General features: G+C 55.2%; 1 protein-coding gene across 1 annotated transcript in view; it reads left to right on the forward strand.

Annotated features, from left to right (window-relative positions):
* Window positions 1–712: 712 nt before the first annotated feature.
* YJEFN3 (YjeF N-terminal domain containing 3) overlaps window positions 713–24,888 on the forward strand; it is a 43,532-nt gene continuing 19,356 nt past the window's right edge. Inside the window, exons 1-3 of the mRNA XM_026654967.2 lie at window positions 713–962; window positions 1,959–2,177; window positions 18,907–19,015. Of these exons, the coding sequence (XP_026510752.1) occupies window positions 2,122–2,177; window positions 18,907–19,015 (165 nt within the window). The 5' untranslated portion in view covers window positions 713–962; window positions 1,959–2,121. The remainder of the gene's footprint in view (window positions 963–1,958; window positions 2,178–18,906; window positions 19,016–24,888) is intronic.

Raw genomic sequence — 24,888 nt, forward strand, 5'->3', positions numbered from 1 at the left:
GTGCTGTCCCCAGCAGATGCTAGGCTGCCTGTCCACTGTGGTAAATGAAGCTTGCCCTTTACCCCATGGTAAAGCCTGGATCCTACAAACACTTATGCACATGCTTCATTTCCCCCTCCACACTTTAGGCGCTGAGAGGGGAAATCTCTGTCCGTGTTCGGCCCATAGCCTCGCTGATGGGGTTGCTGATGGCTGTGCTGATTCTGAGTGCTCCGAATGCTGTGGCTCCAGCCTGCTGCTTCTCTCCGAGCCCAGGGCGGGGGCCGTGGGAAGGGCCTGGTTCAAGTGCAGAGGATGGGTTACCGTCCTGAACTTCAAGCCTGGGAACAGCAGCCTTGGCGCTGCTTGCCTGTCTGACGGTGAAGCACACGTGCACTGGGCTGAGCTGGGTGAAACTCGCAACCTGTGCACAGGCCAGGCTCCAGGAACCGCTCACAGCCCCGGGGAGGTTTCAGATCTCAGCAGTCCAGGCAGCAGCTGCTTCTTGGTTAATTCACCTCCCATCCGTATGGGAGAGACTTTTCTTAGCGACATGCTCTGTGTTGTGGCGATTGGGGTCCCCTTCCTTGACAGGAGCAAATCCCCATCTACGCCCCTTCCCCAGGGAGCAGCCTGATCCCTTAGACTCTAGTAGCTGGAGCTTTGCCTAGTTCTAAAGGATCCACCCCATGCTTTGGAGGAGGCTTATTCCAGGTGGAAGAGATCTCGCTGGGCCCCAGGGCGCTGGAACAGTCCGTGAGCTGTCCCGGGGCCATTGCCTCTGGGGGGAGGGACTTGGGGAAGGCCCCTCCCACTCCCAAGGATCTGCTGGGGGAAGGAGCGGTCTTCTCCGCAGAGCCGGAAGCCCATCCTGTCCACTGCTGCTCCCTCCCGCCAGCAGGGCTGCAGGCCCCCAGAGGCCATTGGGGAGCAGCTGCAGAGGGAAGGAAGACAGCTGGGAGCTGCGTTTTCCAAGGCGCTCGGTGAGTGGCCCTGCCAGCTGCCCGGCTGGATTGTGGGGAACGTCGTACTTCAGGGTGGCCGTGTGGCTCGGGAAGGGATATGGAGGGTTGCACCAGGCTGGGTGCATTGTGGGTGGTGGCAACAAGATGGCTGCATTCACCAGCTGAGCAAGGACCCTTTCCAGGCGGCTTCTCTCTGGCTCTGCAGGTGCCCTGAGGGGCTAGAACTCAGCTGAGGAAATGGCCATTGGTCTCTTCCCAGCAAACCGTGCCCAGACCTCAAGAGTGGGTCTGAATGGTGGGGGGTGTAGGCACCTTCGGGGGTTTGACTGACCCCACTGATCTCTCCTGACCTTACTGCCAGCCGTGGCTGTACTGGGTACCTGTCCCAGAGCACAGCCTCCCCTGCGGCCTTGGGCCGGCTGCTGTCCCTCACGCTGGTGTGTCAATCAGGAGTGACTCCACTACAGCCGAAGGGGTGACGCTGGTGTAGGGTCGAGCAGGGCCGGGCTCCCTTGTCCCTGGGAACTGCTCTGTGCAGGGCAGTTTGGAATCCGCCGAGCTCTCGCCCTGATGCTCATGGGGGGTGAAGCCAACAGTGGGCTGAGTGCTCCGGCTCTCCCCACGCCTCTGTGGCCGGTGGGGAACGGGGCGCAGTGATGCTGGCTTCCCTCCAGGTGCCTCTTCATGCCTGTCTCGGTGGACGGGGGAGCCCAGTTCTAGTGGCTTGGCTGGCCTCGGCCCCTCTGCCCAGTCCCAATCTGTTCCACTTGTGATGGCAGGATAGCACTGAGACCTGCCAGCTTATTCCACCCCAGAGCGTCGCCCCAGTTCCCTCGGGTGGGCACGACTCAACCTGGGGCACTCGCCATCTGAGGAGCAAACCCAGCCACGGGACTTGTTGAAGCTGCTTGATGGCCATGTGGGCTGGAAGGGGTTAACCAATTCCCCGCTTCCCATTGGGCGAAGGGGATTTCACTTGTTCCTCCAACCAATCGTCCCCCTTCCCTGCAGCAGCTGCTGTCTCATGACTGGCTCCGTCTCCTGGAAGGTGGCTCTGCTCTCGAAGCCATAAAGAAAAGGAGCAGAGACGCGGCAGCAGTGCAGGGAGCTCCAGCTGCTGGGAGCCAAGGCAGAGAGGGGGCAGCTGTACCCCCTGCCCCGCGCTCAGCCAGGGAAAATGAGCTGCCCGTCCACCCAGAGCGGGGAGCAGATCGAGCCGCTCAGGTACCTCAGGTGAGTGGAGCTGCAGGTGGGAGAGCAGCTTGGCTACAGGGGAAGGGTCTCGTGCTAGCTGGTGCTCCGGTCACTGTGGGACCAGAGGGTGCCCCAGTGGGAGCCCATGGGAGGGGGCAGGACCCCCAGGCAGTTGGGAGCCTGCAGCTCCATCGCTGATGCAGAGCGGATTAGGGTGGGCAGGGAAAGTTTCTGCACGAGCAGGGGTGGCTGGAGCAGGTGCCCATGCTGCTGGAGGGCTGCCCGCACCCCTTTCTTGCGACCGCTGAGCTTGGGTTAGGAAGCTGAATTCCCCTTTGGTTCTGCAGGGCATGGGAGGCTGGATGTGGGCAGAGTGGGCGCAGCCTGGGCTAGCTTGCCAGGGAGCGGGCAGGGCACAGCAGAGTTGCTGACCCAAAGAGGGGTTGGAGCCCTAGGGATGTTGGAGGGTTTGTTCCTGGACAGAGAATAGAAAGTGCCACCCTCTGCCCTGATTTCTATGCCACAGCTGGTCTTGGGCATGGGCAGGGAATGGCCTTGCCGCAGCCCTGCTACCCTGCCCACTAGAGCCCCCCCTGCCATGCCCCCAGGCACTGGTGTGAGGTGCAAGCCAGTGCTGGATCTCTTCCTACAGCATCTTCTATTCAAAAGTGCTGGCAGACACTCTCCTCTGAGCCACCTGCTGTGTCCCTGCCCTTCGCCCCGGGCACTCGGGAAGCAGAGAGGCACTAAGCCGTGGGCGTGCTGAGCTATTTTGGGTTCCACAGGGGAGGGAGGGCTGCCTCGGTCCATGACCGTGCGCCCGTCCTGGCCCTGGCTGAGGCGCGACGGCTGACGCTGGCGGCTGTTTCTGAGCACACCCTTTCCCTGTTGTCACCACTCCCTTGATGAGCTGGTCAGCGGGTGCTGGCGGCGTATGAGCTGTGCTGTTCTCGGGCGCTAGCTCTCGGCTGGTCTGAGGGCAGACGGCGCCAGTTCCGAGCACTCCCCTGTCTCTTGTGCCAATGAGCCCCGTGGGTACTTCGGTAGCTGGAACGAGCAATTCCCACAGCTGACAGGTCCCGGGGCTGGCATGGAATCTTAATCGGCTGCACCCACTGGGGCACCGAGCTGCCACCTTTAGCAGCGGTTTTTGTCCCTTGTCTCTGGCGCACAGGAGGTGTGGTGGCTCAGCAGGGCTGCGGGAGGTGTCCAGAGCACTGGGATGGTCTGGATTAGTGCAGTCGCTGTGATCTCATTGGGGAGCCCAGGGAGCGGTACCAGGGCCAAGGAGAGAAGAAACTTCCATTCTCAGTCCCTGGCAGGAGGATTGGCCGGGCCCCTCCACATTCGAGCAGAGGGGCGGCATGGAGGAAGCACGAGGTACAGCCCACAGCCTCTGGGGGCGTCACCCAGCCCTGCCCCCACGTACAGCAGGGCTGTCAGCTACTCGGGCCTCCCGGCCCTTCTAGGGACGCCTCTCTCGGGAAGGAGAGAGAAATCGTGTGGCACTTGTATCAGGGACACAACGATGCACCTCAGCCTTCATGCTGACGGGACAAGCTGACGAGAGCTGTTCCCCATGGCCCCCCCACAGGCTGACCTGGAATGGGGCACACCCCAGAGCATCATCTCAAAGCCAGGATTACCGGGATGGGCCAGCTGGCATCTCCCTGCCCTGTGGGAGGACCCACCTGCCAAGCACCCCTGGAAATGGGACCTTGAGCCTGCCCTCTTCCACTCCCAGCTCCTGGGAGCCGAGTTGTCCTGGAGCTGGAATATCCCCAGCTGGGCCAGGGCCCTGCTTAGGGTGGCTCCTGCAGGCTGGCCCGGGGCAGGTTGGGGGACCTGCTGTGTGCTGGGGGTCATGCCCCATCTGGGCTCATGTAGCAGGAGCTAAGAGACATCGCTGTCCCGGCTCTAGACAGGTCTCTGCCCCCACTGGGCCTGTTCTGTCTGCTGGGGTGGGGCAGCTTCCTCCTGAGAGGGGCCCTGAACACTGCTCCATCCACCCAGGCCAGTGGCTCCTGAATGGCCCGGGGCCAGGTGCTCAGGAGGAAGGTGACCTCCCCCTACAGAGGCTGCAGCTTGGGGAGAAGAATCCGGTGTCCCTGCAGCAGGTGGGGTTGGGGGGAGCGCTGGCTGCGTCCTCTCCAGACATGGCTGCACAGGGAGGGTTGAACTGGCCAAGCCCTTGTGAGTGGGGTGGCAGGGACGAGGACCTGGGAACCCTCGTCAGGGTGAGCTCAGCCAGCGGGGGCAGGTGGCACCCTGGGGCAGGGGGGTGTTTCCGTGGTGCTAGCAGCACAGAACAAGTGAGAGGAGATGCGGAAAGGGTGGAGGCAGAGTGGCCTAGTGGCAAGGGCTGCTGGCCTGGGGCTCGGGAGCCTGGGGTTCTAGTCCCAGTTCTGTTACTGATCTGTTGGGTGACCCTGAGCATGTCCCCGCCGCTCCTGGTGCCTCAGTTTCCCCTCCCACTCTTTCTTTTCAGACGGTGAGCTCTTTGGGGCAGAGCCTGCTGCTCACGGTCTGTGCAGCGCCTGGCATGGCAGGGCCCTGATCTCAGCTGGGGCGACTGTAATACACATACTAGATAGCAGCCTAGGCTGATGGCACATAGGGCCTTCCCGGCAGTCTCCAGCCACCTGCTCCATCTGTCTTGGCATCAGTCTGCTCCATCAGCTGCTAACTGGTGCTTCCGAAGAATGCAGCTTCCCCCCCATAGTGCTGCATCTCAGCCTGCACAGAGCTGCGGCCAGCGAGGGTTGTGATGGTACGAACTTCACCGCACATCCCCTCGCCAGCCGTTAGCCGCCTCGCATGGATTCCAGGGAGCACTGAGTGCTGGTGGCACCTTCTCTCCTCTGGGCCCCCAGGGCTGCTTCTTCCTTGGTTGATGGGCCTGTGCTGGCCTTGCTAGTGGATGGAACAGCTCCGGGAACTGTCCAAGGTACAGAGGGAGTTTGCGGGGAGCCACGGCGGATGCAGAGCCGGGCAGCAGCCATTTGCAGATGCCCTGCTCCTGCTGTGGGCATGATCGGGTGCAAAGGTCCCTTTGGTGCCAGGTTGGGGGCCCCTCCTGGTGGTACTGGGCTCCTGGCTGAGGTACGTCGGGGCTGAGCAGGCCCCTGGCAGGTGCAGTGCAGGGGCAAGTCTCTCCCCACACATCAGGGCTTCTCCAGGCGTGAGCACATGGCGACCCAGCCTGGGGCGATGATATAATGAGCATCTTCAGCAGTCGCTCCCGCTCCTTGCAGCTCTGTTCTCCTGAGGCCCCTGGCACCAGGTCATTGGCATGGTAGAGCTGTGTGATTAATCAGGCTGGATCTAATCAACAGGCCCAGGTCATAATTACCATGTGTTCTTGGGCGCCCTCTCTGCTCTGTGCCGAGTGGAAATGTCTGCATTATACACAAAGCTCTTTGCCAGCCTCCTGGGAGTGCAAGAGTAGGGAGCTCTAGGTTGGGAATGGGGTCCCCAGAGTGGGGATGGTGGGGGCTGTGGGTCAGGATTGAAGAGCCATTTAATGCTGTTAGTGGTGTGAGAGGCTTAGGCCAGGTCCGTGCTAGGGAAGATTGGCTGGAGCAGTTATTTCAGCAGAGCTATACCAGCACATTCTCCTGGGCGGGGGCTTTTGTACCAGTTCCCTGAGCAAAATAAGCGATCCTTGTAAACGTACTTGTGGGTGGGGCTCACTGTGGCTGCACTGGGGCTCTTGCCGGGTTAGAAATGTCACCAGTCAGCCCCCTAAGCAACCGTGCTACCCCAGCAAAAGTGTCTAGTCTTGGTCCAGCCCAAGGTTTGGGGGGCTGGACCCCTAGGGGTTTTGCAGAGATGCTGGCTGCTGAGCCGGGAGCTCCAGCCAAGGGTGACCATGTGGGACGTGGAAGGTTCTGGCTGGAGACCGAATCCTTGATTGCTCACTGAACCAGGGGGCTGGGCCAGCGTCCGCCCAGCTCCCCCTGTCTGAGTCAAGGCCTGGGCACCTTGCTGGACCTCTGTCCTGAGCACAGGCTGGGAAGCAGCCCCTAGCCCCCATCTGTGCCGGGGGTAAGGGACAAGGGTGACTCCATGTGGGAGCTTCTAGGCAGCTTGGCGCTGCTGCGCCGGAGGCGGTGCAGCTTCCCGGATAATTGCAATGTGTTTAGCTGTAATTACAAAATTAAAAAGCGATTGAGGGAAGATGGATGGCTGTGAAGGGGAGTTCGCTGTGAAAGGCAAACCCGGGCTTAGCTGAAAGAGAAACCTGCCTGTGGCTACTGCTGGGAGCTGAGGCATTCGGAGGCCTGGGGCTGCGGCTCAGGATTGAGGGTTATCTGCCTCACCCTCGATCCTGGCGCCTGCCCCCGGTGCCCTCCCGCGGTGTTACTTCTGTTCTGGTCAGTGAGCCACCAGTGAGGGGTGGGGCAGAAGTGGGAATGGATTTTTTTTTGTGGGGGCTGGTGTCACGGAGTGTGGGGGGACACAAGGCCCTGCACCCCCGGCTTCCTGCGATTCACCATGACTCTCAGCCAGCCAGTAAAGCAGAAGGTTTATTTAGACGACAGGAACACAGTCCAAGACAGGTCTTGCAGGCAAAGACAACAGGACCCCCTCAGTTAGGTCCATCTTGGGCTCCCAGGGCGCCCCAGCCCCCTTGGGAGGTCAGAGCCCTGTCTGCCTCCCAGCCAGCTCACTAGCCAGCTCCTGAAAAAACTCCCCCTTCAGCGACCCCTCCCACAGCCTTTGTTCAGTTTCCCAGGCAAAGGTGTCACCTGGCCTCTAACCCCTTCCTGGGTTCTCACGTTATATGCTCAGGTATTCTCCGTCGGTCAGTCTCCCATCCCCCAATGCAGACTATCCTAGCCACACTCCCCTGTCAGCATTCAAAGCCCACAGTAAGAACAGTCCCAGTTCGTCACAGGGGGGACTGCTGAGACAGCTGGGGTGTGGCTGCCAGAACCATCCCTGCAGATGAACTGGAAGCTGGTGTGGGTATCCCCGCCGGAGTCATTCGTCAGCTCTTGAGCCGCCTTCAGCTGCCAGTCATGGAGCTGCTTCAAATCTGGATGGCTTTGATCACCCCTCTGGCTGCTCCCAGGCATGACCTTAAATGCTGCCGGGATCGATTGATGCTTGGCGTGGCCAGTTCTGCCTTGAGACGTCCCTGTCGCCCCTGGGCTCACTCCTCTGGAGACTGGGAACATGGATAGCGCTGGCCTCTGGGGTGTCTGCAGACATGGCCTTGCCCCCCCAATGCACAGCGGGCAGAGGCTGCAGATTTTGTCCCCCTCACCAAGGATTTTCTTGGGGCTGATTTCCCACCATCCCTCGCCCCAGCCCTATGGGATGTTGCACTGGATATTTTAGTTTACCCGGGTGGGGACTGTCGCCCCGGCAGATGCTCTGATGTGCAGGGAGAGTGAATTTAGCCCAGGCAAAAGGGCCCTGAGCTCCTGCCTTTGCTTTGGCCCCAACCTGTAGCCTCAGGAAGCATCACGGAGCTCCCCAGTGCCATGCGGATAATGCCAGCGCACGGCCTGGTGCCCACTGCATGGCTGGTCAGCCCCGACCTCCCGCAGCCTCCTGTGGGTGGAGGAAGGGCTCAGAGCTGGAGCAGCTGCCGTTGCTACGGAAACTGCTTCCCGGGTATCCATGGATTCAGCCAGCTTGTTTGCTGGTGGGCGCCCACCCAGCTCCCTCGTTGTCAGTGAGGCAACAGAGACGGGCTGGCTGGGGGGGCGGGGTTCTGGGGGATGAGCTGTGAGGGGATGAACCAAGAGCCCCCCCAGCTCTTACCTTGACAATACCCAGGCTGCTCCCGCATCTCCCCGCCCAGCGATGGGGTCAGAGTGTGTGTCGGGAGGGGGGCTTGGTTTGTGATGGGGAGCACTGTGGGGGACGGGGCAGACACAGCGGGTCGTAGGGGACAGGGGTGAGGCAGACGGGAACGCCAGGGCGGGCAATGCCGGGATGCGGATCCCCTGTTGCTAGGGGCTGAAGGCTAAAATAGGGTTTTTTTTTAAACTGGTATCTTACAAACCCTGGGTATAGAATTGCAGCCCCGCCCCCCCACCCACCCACCCCTGGCTGCCCCTGAATCCGCCCTGTGGGGGTGGCGATGGGAGAGGGGCCCTGCTTGTGCCCCTTGCATTTGTGCTGCGTCCATCTCCCCTGCCCCCAAAGGCCTCCCAGCATCTGCATTTCTGGCATTACGACAGGTTCCTGCTGGGCTCTCAGACCCAGTCCTCCCCGGGGTCGCATCCAGACATCCCCCTGTCCCACCGAGGGGATAGGGCAGCGGGGAGGGGCTGCCTGCCTGGCCGCTTTGCTTCCAAGCGGTTCGTCCAGGGTTAAACTGCTTTTGGTCCCTCGGGAGTCTCCATTTCCATTGCCCTTGGAAAGCCTGTTCTGGGAGCTGATTAATCATTAATATGCCCCTGGTGGCAGCTCAGCCCTTAGACCTGTGCTCTGCTTCCAGAGGACGAGCCTGTCTCCATGTCTGTGTAAGACAATTGCCGCTGGACTGGCAGCTGCCTCTGCACATGCAAAGCAGCCTGGCTGATGGACAGCACCTCGCTGAGCCTGGCCCTGGTGCACTTTCAGTTCAGGGGATCTAGGCTGGCAAAGTGGTTTGAACCCAGAGTGAGCTGTGTCTGTGCCCATCAAGGTCCACTAGCATCAGGCGTCTCGACCCTAGGGCTTTGCACTCCTGCAGCTCGGTTGGCTGCCATCCCAGGGCAGAATGTGCCTTGGTTCAGTGCTTAGTTTGTAATGAAAGAGGTGCTGGGGCTCCAGCAAATTTTTTTTACTTCAGCCCTGGCACAAATGAAGCACTGCCTTGGTTTGCTTTTTTGGAGCCTGGGGCCAGTATAATCCCATCTTCAGCCCTGCTTCTCCAGAGTTAGCACAGAGTTAGTTCCATTTCCATGGGTGTCGGCTGGAGCTGTGGCTGCTCCGCATTTCCAAAACCAGGCCTCCCTGGTGTTTGGGGGGTGTTTGAATCCAGGCGACAATCATGAGTTGGTGAGATTTGGCTTAAGGATTGTGAGATTTTTAAAAGAACACGTTGGGTTCTGTTTATTTGCCTTCTGGCCTTTCAGCCTTTAAAGGCCACGTTTTCAAGCTTTCCCCTGTAACCAAGCTGGCCGGAAACTGACCGTTTTGGAAATGAAAGCTCAGAATCTGGTGTGTTCACCTGAGTTTAAGAAAAACAGCAACAGCGGTGAGGATACAACCACGTGAGCCGGCAACTCTGAAAACCCATCCCTGACTTTTTAAAAAAAACATTTCTTTTGTCGCTAAGCGTCTGGAAACCTTTTCCAGTGAAAACGGTGGCGGTTTAGACCTCTTGTCAGCCCTCCTTGAACTGGGCTGCAGTTTGGCATTTGGAATCCATCAAACACACTTTCTCCCAGCCGTGTGTTTCCTTTTGCTAGGAGAAGTTACTTACACTCAAAGAACAACATAGACCAACAGGGAGTAAATGGAGGGTATAAATTATTAAGTGAGCGTTTTTTCCCTTGTGCTAATGAATTTCCCCCGAAGTCTTTCTCTCACTCCCTCGCTCACACACCCCCTTGCTACAAAGAGTGACCTGAAAGTGCAGTTCCACCATTAACATATCCTTTGTGTCAGTTACCACAGCAACTATTAGTGGGTGTTCTTAAACTGACAGCCTTAAAAAAACAATGCAATGACATTAGCGGCGCTTGCACCTGCGCCTCTAACTAGTTTCTCCGTCTCTTCTCCAAACAGCAGGGAGGAGGATGCTAAAGGGGTTTGAAGAATCCAAACTTGCGGGGAATGGGGCCTCTGGGACGGGACTTGAAGTTCCAGTCTGTGCCATTTCACGGCCCCGTTGCTACTAGATTCGTGCACGCAAAGGCAAGGCCCATCCATGCGGGATTAGCCGTCCAAGCTGAGTCTAAAATCGCTGCTCTGCTGATGGGCAGGACATTAAAACCTTGGGCCCTGCGCTACTCCGCCCTGCCCAGCAGAATCCTGGTCAGTGGATGCTCACTTGGGGGAATGAGCGTGTCTAGCTGGGCTGGACTGCTCAGATGCTGCCCCACCAGTGCACCAAATCCCACCTGATGGCGGGACTTCGAGTCCCAGCCCTGCCGCTGACTCCTGGTGTGACGCACAGACGCAGGGCCAGTCTCTGCCTCTAATTGGTCACACTCTAAATAGATCAGACAGGCGAGGCAGGGCGAGGGGAGGGGCCTAGCCCATGGCCCTGGGTCCTAGGGCTGCACCCTAGTCACCTGGCCACGCTGCTGAGTGCTGGAGAAACGGATGTGAAAATAGCTGGATGAAAACAGGGCCAGGCCAATGAGCAGCCACCACAGCTGCCTGCTGAACAGACTCTACGCTGGGGCAATTTCCCTTCAAATCCAACCCCTTCTGTGGGCATGGGGCCCGTTCCAGCGGCTGGCAGGGTGCGAGAGCCATTCCCTTTGGGCTAACGTTCGTGGCTAGCCCTGCAGCTTGTGGTGCTCGGGGATCAGTCAGGTCCTTGCAAGAGCAGCGCTGTGTCCGGTTCCAACTGGCTGAGGAGAACAGGAGCGTCACAGCGCCCTGTCCAGACTCACTGTCTGGGGCGCTCAGCCCTTAAAGGCACAGACCCCAGTGCCACAGACCCGGCCAGCGGCACTCCTTGGCTGCTATGCGTTACAGCCGAGCGTGCTGCACCCCACTTTTTGGAGGACTCACAAGACGTTTGGGGTGAGTTCTTGCGCCTGGAATGGAAAGGGTGGAAATATGTTGATTTTTTTTTTAACAACCGTCTTTTCTTCTCATGGTTCATTAGGCCTTGGAGTTAAATAAGTGTCATTGAAAAGGGGGGAGGGGGGGGGAGAACAGCCATTAAGCAAAATCCCTTTCCCAATTTGCATCATTAGCTCCCTGAAACCTAATGCCGGCAGTTAAATGTCAGCACTGTTGACTCTTTCACTGCTTGCCAGTGTACACAAGACACTAGAGGGCTGAATATGTTATGAAGGGCTCCATGCTAGGCTGGGAGTGGCATCTCATGGTGGTGCCTGGAGGGGGTAGACCTGGAGGTGTGGGTGGAGCCTGGGAGGATATCACCGGGTTTTTTTCCCAGCCTGACCCCTCCCAGCAGGAGTGAAAGAAGATGGTTCCCCTGGTTTAGAGGCAGAAAATCTTTTTTAAAGACACACAGGACTGTAATAAGGGGCTTTTGTTAAGTGTGAGTACAAACGCAGCTGTTAACAATACCCATAATGACAGGGACACTGTGCGTTAATGACCAAAATAATTGCCTTTCTCCGACTGCCTTTGAAGAAGTGGGGGGGGGGGAAGAATCGGATCAACCTTTGGCAAGCAAATGCTTTGTGCAGCTTTTTTAATACAGATGTCCCCTCCCACCCCACCTCCCCATGCTGCTCTGACACTAATTGAAAATTGACTTTAGCATTTACTGTATTATTTCAATGTTACATATGTATATCTGCCTCCCATCCAGCCCCTGATGTGCAGCATCCCAAAATATCCACCCATTAAACATTCACTCATCTCCTGGCTGCTAGGTACCTCTGTGTTCTGCCATTCTTGAATTCCCTGTGCGAATTAAATGGAATGAGATTAATCTCTCTCGAGAGCCCAAAGCTGGGAGAGGAAATGGGGAAATGTATTTAAGAGTCTGGTAAGGAGGAGCGAGAGATAATAGCTATCTAATCTACCAATCTATTTTTAGCCTTGCTCGTTTTCCCTCGTTTCACAAAAATCTAATGCGTTGGGCTTCCGGAACCTCTTTTGTCTAAATGATCTCGAAGCTCTTTAGCGTCAACCCTCAGTGATCCCACTTTTGTGGGTGGGGAAACTGAGGCACGGAGGCTAAGTGACTTGCCCCAGGTTAACGAGCTAGTTATTATTATAATTTGTATGACAGTATCATCTAGAGGCCTCAGCTGTGTTTGGAGCCCACTGTGCTAGGTGCTGTACATACATGTAAGAGAATAGATAAGACTAGACAGACCCAGGAGTGGGAGAAAGCCAGGATCGGTATCTCTGTTTTACAGGTGGGGAGCTGAAGCCCAAATCTTCAAATGATTTTCAAGGGCTCTGATTCCCCAAAGGGCTCCATCACCAACAGGCAGAGCTATTTGGACCACTCTGGCCCAAGTGACTGTCCAAGGTCGCCCAGGGGAGTCAGTGGCAGTGCTGGACATTGAACCAGGGGCTCCTGAGTTTCAGTCTAGCTCGTCAGCTGTAAACCCCCAATCATCCTTCCCGTTGGTAGAACTGCCATGCGGCGCCGAGACTCCAGGCTGCTTCTCCGGGCTCCAGTGAGTTTTGCAGCACAAGTGTTTGGAACCGAAAAGGAGGCACAAATGGCTGTGAAATAAAACCCGGGGTGACAGAGTGCGGCATCGCCAGAGCTGAATGATGCCCCATCTCATCCGCTCTGCTGTAAAACACTCCCGGATGCACTGAACTTTGGGATGTGATGAGCTGGGCGCTGAGGCTGGGCTCAGGGAGGCTTGTGGATATCGGTGTCTTTTCAAGCCAGCCTTTGAGTGGCTGGGAGTGGAGGGAGCCTGCAGAAAAAGGGTTCCATTCTGCTGCTTTTGGCGGCAGGGCTGTGGAGCCCTTTGCCAGGACAAAGCTTTCCCACGTGATAAACACCTTCAATAGCCTTCCCTGTGTGTGTGCCCCCAACCTGGGATTTAGAGGAATGCCACTACAGGGCCAAGGTCTCTGTAGCAGGGGCTGGGCCCCCTGGGCTGGAATTCACTAGGGGGCACCAAAGGACTAGGAAAATGCTCTTCATTTGTTGAGCCATCCAGCAGCAGGAACTGGAGGAGCCTCTGAAGGAAGAGAGATGGGAGAACAGGGCAGGCCTGATCCAGCCTCCTAGGGAGTGCCCCGGACTGGGCCTCAGCTGAGCCGGGGTCTGGTCCTGGCTCTGCCACTGGGATATTAGCACTGGGCTAGTCACGTTGCCTGTCCACGCCTTAGTTTTCCATCTGTAAAATGGGAGCAATCTATGGATGAAAAGCACTAGATGAGGGCTGAGGATTATGACGCTGTGATGCTTAGGCCGCATGGTCCAGGAATTTGGTGCTATTCCCAGGGGTGACCCTGGGCAAATCACTGCCTCTCTCCATGATGCTGTTTCCCCTCCCACGCCGTGTTTCTTCGGGGCAGGGACTGTCTGACTATGGGTTGGTGTGGTACCTCCCGTAACCGGGCCCTGATCAATGGGGACCTCCGGGTGCGACTGTAACATGAGCACTTGGCGATGATAATCCTCTGCTCTCGTGTCCGCTGATCTAATACCATTATGTTCAGCGGAGTTACTTCTGAATGACACCCACATTGGGCATCGCCTGCTTTTCTGTTCCATGAGAGGGAATTTCTGCAATTTCCTATTCCAGATGAATTTGGGGAATTGTGCTCGAACACCAGCTGCTGGGGGAAACCCTCTTGCCCATCTGTTGTTTTGGCTTATAATTAAATTCCAAGAAGCTCTGGGTTTGGAACTAAGAAATGCCTGAACTGACTTTAAGCATCAGGTTGTTAGCAGCAAATTAACGCTAAAAGAACACTTCCACTTTGCCCATGAAGCTGTGTTATTACTGTTACCCCTGGGTACCATCTAGTCTAACAGCAAGAATTGCCGTTACTCATGGCATCTTTCTGAAGCAATTACCGGGGCCTCTCAGTGCTCCATACAATGGGGACTTAATTCCGGAATTAGGTTTTGAGCGATGAGTCATGTCCGTAGAATATTGTGGTGGAATGGCAAAGTGCATCTGAATTGCTGCCTGCATCCTTCGTTCTTGATTCAACCTTTGCCACTGAGGCCTGGGGTCCAGGAAACCAGTTGGAAAAAATGGAGCTATACCAGCTGAGGGTCTGGCCCAGTACATGCATGTTTAGACCACACATCAACACGCGGAGGGAATGGATTTAAGAAACTCATTTCAACTTGGCTGGCCCAGTTTCATCAAGCAAATCTGTATCCAGGGATGAGCGGCAGTGAAAGCCACTAATTTAATGCATAAACTTAGTGAGGAGCGCAGCATGTCAATTAGTCTCTTGTGTGCGATAATTAGCTCACATCCTACGGCATCACTAAAATTTCGTTAGGGGACGTGGTCACTAGAGCGCTGATCACGCTCTTGGCAGCTTCCAGCTTTCTCTTGGTTTCAAACACGATTTTGTGACCGTCATTCGCTTCTCAGCCAGCGGGCCCAATAATCCAAAGTGCGCCGACCTTTGCAATAAGGTTCCAGCTTCAGCCATGGGGGGAGGGGGTCTGTGTGTGGTTAGGATTGTCGACTAAGTTCTTTGGCCCAGATGCTCTCTTCTTGCCCCCTAAGATATGCTCAGCGCAGCTCAGCTCAGCCTTCTTCTCATGATGCGTTTGTGGAAGCTCCAGCCCATCACCAGCTGGCCGTGGTCTATGTTGTGAATTCGAGTCATTCAGGTGCACGCCACTCTATGCTTCCAGCTCCCTACACCAAGTGAGAGGGGGCAGCTGGCCAAGGAACCAACTAGGCCACTTGATGCCTCTATGCCTGAGTGCTGCAAAGTGGCTGGAGCAGAGGGAGAGAATCTGGACCTTCAGAGGTTATTCAGAGTTGACCCTGGATCAGATGCTGTAATTCACTTTGTGCTATGCCAGAAAACAGGCCATGGGCTGATGCTGAGTTTTGTTGCCTGCTGTAACCTGCTGTGATAGAGTTTTGGACACGCCCCTCTGAACACAAGTAACAGGGTGACGTAGATTTAGATCATTTTTAAACTTAAAAAAAGGCCCTTTGAGCTGGCTTGGATGGGGGAGCCTCAAAGAGAACAGAGGGTTCGGACTCAGATAAACACGCAGCCGTCTGGATGCATCAATCCCTTGCCTGGTATCGGAACATTTGAGAACCTGCAGATGGCTTTCGTTCTAAAACAGAGTCTATTTACATTAGGGGCTGCTACAAATCATAAATAATAAAAACCTGTGCCCCGTGGCTGATGTATTACAGGGTGCGGTACCACTTGCTGCCACTGGGGGGGTGAAATACACGGATCTGTCTAGTTCAGTTTAGCTCCAGGGAGGGAGACCATGGCGCTGGCCCCTTTATGGCTTCTCAGGCTGCTGGCGCGCTCTGATCACCAGCCACCGCCGCACCGCTTTGCCCCGGCTCTGGTGGCGGCCATGACCCAGGCGTTGCTGCGGCCGCGCTTGGTAGCTGTATTTGAGAACGGGACGGATTCCTGTCCGGATCTGAAAGACGCACACGGCCCAAACCAGTCCCCGAGCAGCTGCCTCAGGAGAACAGGGGCAGCCTCCGATCTCGACCGCCACCATTCAGTGGCTCCAGAGCGCAGGTGGAGCCAGGCCGAAACCGCCAAGGGTTTGCGGTCGCTGAAGCTCCGCTGCGTGGTTTAGCCGGCCGTGCTGGCAGCGAGGGTCAATGCGCTGGGCTCCTGGCCCGCTTCGGCACGTGTGCAGAGGCTATTTTAGTGCTGATTAAACAGATGGTGGAAATGTTGCGACCGGGCCCTTTCTACTCGACAGCAGCAGCTCGCTGCGGAGGCACGCGGGGATGAAACCTATTTCAAAGGGCTGGGATCAGCTCAGCCTCGCAGACATTTTGTCAAATAACAAAACGTACAGTGAACGTAATGATCTAGAAAACCGCTGATGCTGAATCCCCTTTGCTAGGGGAAGGGGCGACAGCGGGGCTCGAACCCCCAGATCAGGGAGCATGCACCTCCTTAGCGCTGCAACGAGCACCCTTAGCTCAGGGCATCAGCAGGCTCGAAAGCTGCTGCCCATTGACTAGCCGTTAGAGGGGGCAGAGCCACAGGGTGTGAGCCCAGCGTACGCTAGACGCTGCTTTCTACAGGGGTTTGGGCCACAGGAAACTTTTGGGCCAGGGTAGAAACTAAAACCAGGTCAGAACAAAGCCTCCAGCTCCAAACCCGCCAAATTCCCAAGCGTCCGAGAAAATAGCTTGGGAAGTTTCCAAAGGCCCCCGTGTTTGCAGCTCCGCGGTGCTGCCCGTCTTCCAAGTGAGTCTGGCTGCTGAGAGCACATTACCCCCCTGTGCTTTGCCGGCTTCCTCTGTGCAGCGGGGGCAGGCAAGGTCCTGGTTTAGGAGGGCTGGCAGATGGCTGCATCACAGACCTCTTCTCCTAGGACCCGTCACGGCCGTGAAATAAGGCGGAGAGCTTTTGCAATCGATCCCAAAGGAGTGGTTGGGGTCCTGCCCCAGGCATGCTGGGATGAAAGCCAGGGCCTGTGGAATTCCCCACCTCTCTGTTGTCTGTCTGAGCCCAGGTTTGGTGACCCTCAGGACAGAGGTTAAGCCAGGCAGCTGGGGGAGAGGCCCAGGGTCTGCATGAAGAGGCAGGCACACCCTCAGTTCACCTGGGCGCTGTGCGTGGGTGAGACGCTGCCCTGGCCTCAGCTGTTTGCCCGTTCTGGGCTGTCTAGTGTCTGAGCACGTCCCCTCCCCACACCAGGGAGCTGGGACAGTGTCATCAACTTCAGGGAAGGCAGTTGCTTGGGACACTAGAGCTCTGGGTGCAATTCCCAGCTGTGCCCCTGGCTCCGTGCGGGATCTTGGATCCGTCGCTCAGTTTGGATAACAACCCTTCCTTGGTCAGCCTGGTCTAGGTTGCAAACCCTTCCGGGCAGGGGCTGTTGCAATGGGCCTCTGATCTCAGACCGTGCCTTTAGGGGCTACTGTCCTGTGAATCATCACCATAAACCCAACCTGCCGGCTGGAGCTCAGAGACCCCCGGGCGCTTTCCAGCAGTGAGGTTGGGCCTATTTCAGGTTCTAACCCAGCGGAATCTGCTGGGCCTTGGCGTCCGGTGGGCCTCGCAGTGCAGATTATGGAGAATATAGAATTCTGGGCTGTCTGGGGTGGCCTTGGATGTCCATTAAGTGCTCAGGGCTACATTTAAATAACAGGTCTGGAAGCTGACTGAAAGCAAGGACATTTCACATTGAAGCTGCGTCCCTTGTGCCTGTTTTTCCAGTAGCCTAATTAACTGTCTGAGTTTGTGATTTGAATTGGGAGACAATTGTGGGCTCGTGGTTTGAGCAGGCGGGTGAGCGCTAGGATGGCGCTAGGAGGGGGTTCGAATCCCGGCTCTTCTGCTCAGTGGTGCCTGTGGCCATATGCACATTAGGCACAGGGCGTATCATTGGCATGGGTGCTGATGGGGGGGATAGGGCTGCCCAGAGCAGGAGAGCAGTTGGCCCCAGCTGCCTTGTTTGAGTGGGCCCCCAAACCGAGTGGCATAACTGGCGTTGAGGGGTCGCAGCTCTGCTCAGGTTTGGGCCAATGGCTCCTTGATGGAGGGACCGCTGGGCCAAACTTGAGTGGTGTTGCAACATCCAGAGCGGGGGACCCTCCTGGTGGACCAGAGCCAAGCCGCCGCTGTGGTGAAAAAGTTCTGGGGATGCCCTTTCTGCTACTAACAACATCTGTGGCTTTAAGACGCCCTTTCTGTCTCAGTTTCCCCATTGATAAAGCAGGGATCATACTTGGCTATTTCATAGGGGTGTTGTATGGCTCGTAAAATGCTTTGCAAGTGGAAGGTGCTGAGTAGTAGCAGTGTATGTGGATGGTGGCTGATATACCCGGATCACCCACTATAGTGAGGCAGCCACCTCTGGGGGTGGGTGGTGGCAGCTGTTTAACAGACAGAAATAGATACATATTTTTTAAAACTCCTGGATGGCTTCATGATTCCCTGTTGCTTTGCACACTGCGTGCCATTGACCCCCGTGCAAAGTGAGCGTGAAATACTACCAGCTCAGAATGGTAACAGTTCACAGGCTCACTCTGCACTGGGACAATGACATGAAGAATTGGATCCTGGGTGTAAATGGATACAACTCCACCCACTTCCCAACTTGCCCCAAATCTGACTTTGACAGTGACCCCAGGGTCCTGGTGCCTTGTCCCCAAAGAACCCAGGCTTGTGGCCGTCGCAGCGAATTAGATTTCCCATTCAAACTTTAATAACAAACGAAACGGCGTTGTCCTGAAGACAGCACATGTTTTTCTCTTCCTTCAGTCAGGTGATCCAACAGATGTGAACAATCATTGTCCACTTCCAAAGCCAGTATTTTGGGATCACTAGTGAATGAAAAAGTGACGCGTTGTTTGGCTTTTTGTAACGTACAGATTCCTCAGCGCGCAGTTTCCCCTAGCATGTTCTCCCGCCGCTGTACCACATGCAGGTGGCCGGGGCCGGGTGCAGAGAAGGGCCAGGTGTGCACAGCTCTGCCTTTCGATACGGCTGAGCCCAGATTAACCCTGCCAGGTACTTGTGGGAGCTCAGGTCCCTCCAAACCTGGATTTGGCAAACGAGCGAGGAGAGCTCGCCCAGAAGGATCCAGTGGCAGGGCTGACTTCTGAACTAGCAGCAGCCGGGTGGGAGGGCAGGAAGGGGCAATGGGGGGCAAGACTGAGGTCTGGGATACGTAGCCGCTTAATAATTATTCCTTTCCTCCACCAAATACTGCCCTGTCGGGGCGGCGGGCTGGGATGTTACCCATCACAAAGGAAAGCCAGCGGGGCTGGAGATTGGTTGCAAGAGGGATTCCTTTGAGCCAACTCACTAGCAGGAGCATTTTTGCCAAGGCTGGTGCTTGGAGGGCCCCACGTCACAACACAGGCCTAGAATGTAAAGTGTAGGCAGCCGCTTTGGCAAGTCTGGGCCTGAGCGCGCAGGTACAATGCCAGGCTGCAGCGTGGGGGATACCACCAACATCCTCACAGCCCCTCTGCCTCTTGCCTTGCAGCCGCGTGGAGGCGGAAGCCATCGAGAAGGAGCTGCTGGAAGATTACAAATTTGGTCGGCAGCAGCTGATTGAGATCTGGGGACACGCCAGCGCCATGGCTGTGACCAAGGTAAGAGCAGCGCCGTGCCAGGAGGGGGCATGCCAGGGTTTAGAGCAGGGAGCTCTGGGGATTGTTACTCGCAGGGACCCCGGGTGCAAAGCCAGGGGCTTGGCTGGCATGCGAGCATGCTCCCCTGGGCTGTTATCAGATGTGCTTCCTTTTCCTGTGGTCTCTTTCCCTCTCCCAGCCTGGGTTTTCTGCTAGCTTCCCCGTGCCGGACCAAACGCCAAGTGCAGTTTGTTGGAGGCACAGAAACGTCTGGGTAATTTCCTTCCTCCTCCATTGCTGTGACAGCCACCAGTTTGGCCAACAAAGCACGGATTGCACCAGGGACCTCCGAGCTGAAAGCACAAGTCTCGACAGGATGAGCTACAGTCAGGCTCTGGAGCTGGCGCTGGTTCAGGGAGGGACATGTAATGGGCACTGACCAGTAGGTTTTGCCATCTTCACCTTCCCTGGAGCCAGCTGTGACCAGAATCACCTTGGTATTGGCTGTTTTCATGGTCATTCCCATGTGGACCACAGCCCGAGGCTGTTTTCGTGGGGGTTCCATCCAGGACGGGCTGTTCTTTCCAGCAGACACCAGCATTTTCAAGGCGCTTTGGCTAACGTCAGGACCAAGCACGAACTGCGAACCTGTCCACACTCGCTCATTGCTAGGGTAACCCCCATGCAGCTATTGCAACACGGATTTGCTTTGGGAATCGGCAAACGTGCTGAGGAAACGGGGCCAAGATTTGTCTTGTGCGCTTGCTGGTCTCCTGTCATGGGGGGAAAGACGCTGCCTGGGGGAGGAATGCTCTTAGAGAAGAAGGAATGCTCTTCTTTAAGAAGCTGGGATGGTTCTCCCCAGTTGCTGTCTCAGCCCCAAGGCTGATACCCTGAGAGAAAAAGGGTCAGTTGGCTTCTTGCTCCGGAATTACCAATCTCTCTTTCTGGGAGAATCAGCCAGCGGGGCCTGGGAAGCGCGTCCTCCCCTCAGACACTGGAGCAGGGCAACATTTTTTGGCCCAAACTTTTTTGGGGCAAGAAAACAGATTCGGCAACCCTGAAACAGTTGGTGAATTTGTGTCAAATGGTTCATTTAAAAAAAAAAAAATCCCCCCAAATCCAAATGTTCCATTGCGACATTTGTTTCCATTTTTTGGTTCGAAATGACTCTTTGGAAATTTCCTTCTATTTGATGGTTGAAAAAAATCTCAATGTGCCCCCAAATCCAACCTGAACGTTTAATATCAGATCAAAGGAACCGCTGGGGTTTTAGTTTTGGAATTTCCAAAAAAAAAATTGGAAAAATTCCATTTTTGGTTCGACCCCCGAACAGATTTTTTTTGTCTTTTTCTGATTTGTATGGAATTGTTGGCGAACCAAAAAAACCTGTCATTCACCCAGCTCTGTCAGAGACGCACTCAGGGCCTGGTGTGGCACTGCCTTCTCCCACTATTGATTTCCTTGGCTATTTATTGGCTATTGATTTTCTTCCAGCAAAGCATGCTGGGAATGGGAGGAGTCAGAGACCCTTTAATAGTCCGGCCTCTTCTCCCTGCTGAGTTAGTGTGGAGAGAGCAGGGAAGGAGGCACTGTCTGAGGGTTTTACGGCCTGTTGGAGCTGTACTTCCTGGCTGGAGAAAGCCTTCTGGCTCTTTCCAAGAGGTTTTGGGGAAGTCACCGAGCACCTGTGGGGGACTGGATTCTGGGTAACTACACAGCCACCTGCTCCAACGGTGGCTTTATCTCTGCACTTCTTTATCCCACGGCTTCTAAGGTGAGCAGGACATCCTGACCCAGGACCATGGGCAACGATGGGCCAGTACCGTGTACTGGAGATCTCCTCTCCCATACACACCTGCTACCTACTGAGCAACAGGACAAAACTAACAAGTGGGTCAAACCTGCCTGGACGAGGTCATTCAATAGCCTGTGACACATCCTGGCACTTGTCAAGGCTTTATGGGCTTTACAGAGACACAATGTAGAAGATTTAAAGAGGACATCACTGTTGATGGAGTGTAACATCTGTCAATGTACCGTAGCATCTAGCATCGTCACATGTATCTGCAACAGTCAGGTAGTCTTGCCTTGGAGTGCTTAAGAATGATTATTGCACGTAAAGGACTTATAGCTATATTGCGCCATTCATCCTGAAGGACACCACAGTGCCTTACAAATGTATATACAGGCATTGCTTTGCCAGGCACTGACATGCCCCCGCCTCTGGAGTGGCGCATGGCAGCTGTTTAGTAGCCACATAGCATCGCTCCACGCATCCGAAGGGCCAGTTCCTCATCTGTCACTCCATTGATGCCAGTGGAGCTAGATTGATTTACACCAACTGGGGATCTGGCTGGAAGTGAAGGAGACTACCATCTTCCCATTTAACGAGTGGGCTGGGCAGGGAGGCGTGGGAGTTAAGGAGACAGAATGCAATGATCCAAACTGAAACTCTACCAGGACACAGGGTGTGATGCCCCTAGCCCTAGCGCACCTGAAAGGGTTTGAGTCAACAGATGTCTAGCAGCTAACAGCTCGTTAGTGGAATAAACCAGTCTGCAGACAGCTGTTTTGCTGCGGGTTCCCGGCTTCCCTAAGGGATGCGAAGTGCAAAGCTACTGAAAGGTATGTGTGTGGGTGGGTGAGTCAGCTCCACTCCTAACTACTGCAGCAGAAACTTCTGCTCCGTGAGACGCTGTTGCTTTTCACTTTGGATCGTCAGCCGAACTGTCACAAGCCCCCACGTCTGAGTCGGTTCAGTCTTTGATTCCTGCTTTCACCTGAACATAGCAGAACCCGAGTCCGGGTGCAGGCTGGCCTTTGCTGGAACAGATTTTAATGCAAAAGCTAAATGTCAGCTCATAAATATTTAGCTCAAGATATTTCCACAGCAAATTTGCTCAGCAGGGGCTGAGACAGAGTTAGGAGCGAGAAGGTAACAAGAAGGGAGCCTGATTCTCATTCACACCCAGGCCCTTTTATGTGGCTTTAAAGCCCCTTTGCACTGCCAGTGTGGTGCGAAGGGGTCTTAGTGGACATAGAAGACGGTTCATATTTCCTTAACAAAGATGGGGCCAGATTTGATGGTGATGTAAGCAGTGGGGAAAGCTCCGTGTGGGTGTAAGCTGATCAGAACCCAGCTGAGCGTGGTAAAGTTGTGTAATGAGCACCCATCGTGCATGCGATGGGAGTGCAGGAGCTTGGGAAAGCAGCCCCCTCACCCTCCCCGAGTGCAATGCAGAGCAATCCTGTCCTCACTGGATCCTGTACCTTCCAGCTAGCCCTATGTGGTGTGTACCCTACACCCATTTTCCAACACCCCCCCACCCAATGCCAGGGCAGTGCCGCATGAGCCATCTTAGGGATGTTGCTGGCAGGACAGGGGGCTCGGTCACGGGGCTGCCATCAGAGACAATGTGAACCACGCGGCTAAATCCTCCTCGCTCCACTGGCAGCTTCCGATGGGGAACGGTCTTGTGCCAGCCCGGCTGCAATTCCCAGCTCTGTCCCCCCCAAGCGAGGTGAGATGCTGACAGGGCATCCCTGGCGTGTGTGCGCTGCTGGGCGGACATGATGACCCGGGCTGCGGCAAATCAGTGGTGAGTCAGACTGCAGATGGCCCAGGACTAAGTGGAATCGAGTTGGCATTTAAAGGGCTGGGGTGCTGGGCAGTGCTAGCACTTTGCATCGCCCTGTGGAAGAACCAGCTTGACCCTGCTGGTGGCTTCCATCTTGCAGCAGCAGCATCACCGACCCCTCCGGTGGCCCTGTGCCTCCTTTGCTCAGTTCAGGAGGGTGCTGACGGGGAGTCCTGTCTGGCAATGAACCTGCAGGACAGCAGCCAAGGTGCATGGAGGAGATCGCCACCAGGCTTCCAGAGGGAAGCAGAAGGCCCAGGCACCCCCTGGGAGGAAAGAGGAGATCATGTGCGGAGTCAGAGAGGAACTGGATCAACCTACTGAGTGTAAAGTCTCTTCCCCTCCTCTCTGCCACCTCTAGGACAAGGCCAGATCCTTTCCTGAAGGCGTCCCTCTCCGGAGCTGCATTGCAGCACTAGGAGATGCTGAGTTTACCACCTAGAGAAGCCAATACAGCTGTAAATTACAACCCTTTCACAGCAAACTCCGGGTGCTTTCCAGCAGGACCAGGGCTTGGCTAATGCTGGACACTACTGGCTGAGTCAATAACCTAGCAGGCCACTGGCCATGGCCATTCCCTGGGAAGGCCCGGGAAGAAAGCAGCTGAGAATAACCAGATAACAATAGCTGGCTAGAGCTAGCCGCCCCCAGCCTGCCCGGCGCTCACTTTCCATACCAAGCTGATACAAACTTAGCTGCAGAATAGCTGATTTACATGGAAACTGGGGGTAGGAGATGGGAGCTGCTTTGCTGTTTAAATTAACATCACCTTTCCCTTCAGTTTGCAAAGCTTGGAGGCCGACGCTCTCCAGTTCTCAGCCGGTAACCCATCCGCTTTACAACATGTGCTTTTACTCCCACAAGGAGGGAAACTGTATTTACCAAGGGGCCAGTTTTATTCTTTGCTGAGCTGCTGGGTAAGATCTTGGAGATGTAGTAGCCAATGTCATCTCCAAGTCATGCCTGGAGTTCGGTCCATCTGTCCGTTAAGCTGCTGTTCTCTTCAAGTGTGATCCTCCCATCTTAACTTACCTGGGAGATGACACTTCCCGTCCTGTTGCTGTGAGATCTAGCAGCCCATATCTTTGTAATTGGATCAACTCCGGTATTATGCCCAGGCAGCCTCTTTGGGAATTGCTCTTAGATGCCACCAGATTCCACCCCACATCTCTTTGAAGGTAGCATCCCTTTGCTGCAGTCAGAACACGAGGACAGGCGGAGTAGGTAGGGAGATGGACAGACTCTGCAGAATTCTCCTCCCATTTTGAGTGACTATAGGATTCTTCTTCACTTCCTGTCTCAAACTGCTGTGTAGTGTAGGTCAATAGCTGGATAAGGGGATTCAAATCAAAACTCAGACCTCTCCAGAGACATGAATTTTCTTACTCAGGGTCGGTGTCTAGCACTGGGCACGTGGGGCTATGACTTTATTTGGGGTCTCTAGTAAAGCTGGGCAAAAAATTTTCATCACTTAGTAAATTCGTCAGAAAAAAGCAGATTTGGGGCAACTGAAACACTTGTGAATTTGGGTCAAATTTGGTGAATAGTTTCAGCTGAATAAAATAAAATTCCTCATTTTTTAAAGTCTAAATGGTTCATTTTGACATTTTCAAATTGAACGGTTTTGACATTTCATCTAGAAACAAACTGTTTCCTTTGGAAAACGTCAATCAGAATCGATGCTTCGTTTGACAGCTTTAGGCGAAAAATGGAAAAGGTTCAGTTTGGGTTCGAAAGGGACTGAATTTCTTTTCAGTTCGGCCCCCAAACTGAAAAATCAGTTCTTCACTGAGCCCCAGTCTCCGGCCACTACAGGGCTAATAAATAAATTAATGAGACAATCCCAAACCCTGGATCCAGAGACCCTGAGATTGGGGGGAAGTTTGGAACTGGAGCCAAAGTTTGCATTTTTGGTCCACCTCTAGCTGGAAGAAGTGTCCAAACTTTTGGGTGGCTTTTCTGAACTCAACCTCCTCAGACTTTTGTCTGTTACGAGGAGGAATTATCTCATACAAGACCAAGCATGGACTATTCTTACTTGGGTGGTGCATCAAAGTTGTGGGGGGGGAGTGCTCCCTGCCGCATGCGTAGCTGTGATGTACATCTGCTAGCCCAAGATTTCCTCCAACCTTTAGATCATCCAGCAGACACCTTGCTTATTAACTAGAACTCAGTGAGTAAATATTGACCTGGACTCAGGCTGTTCTAACAAGCAGCTCCAGATTCGGCAGACTCAGGTGGTAAAATGTCAAA

The sequence above is a fragment of the Terrapene carolina genome, unplaced genomic scaffold (assembly GCF_002925995.2).
Source record: "Terrapene carolina triunguis isolate 2854851 unplaced genomic scaffold, T_m_triunguis-2.0 Scaffold194, whole genome shotgun sequence".
Classification (NCBI taxonomy): domain Eukaryota; kingdom Metazoa; phylum Chordata; order Testudines; family Emydidae; genus Terrapene; species Terrapene triunguis.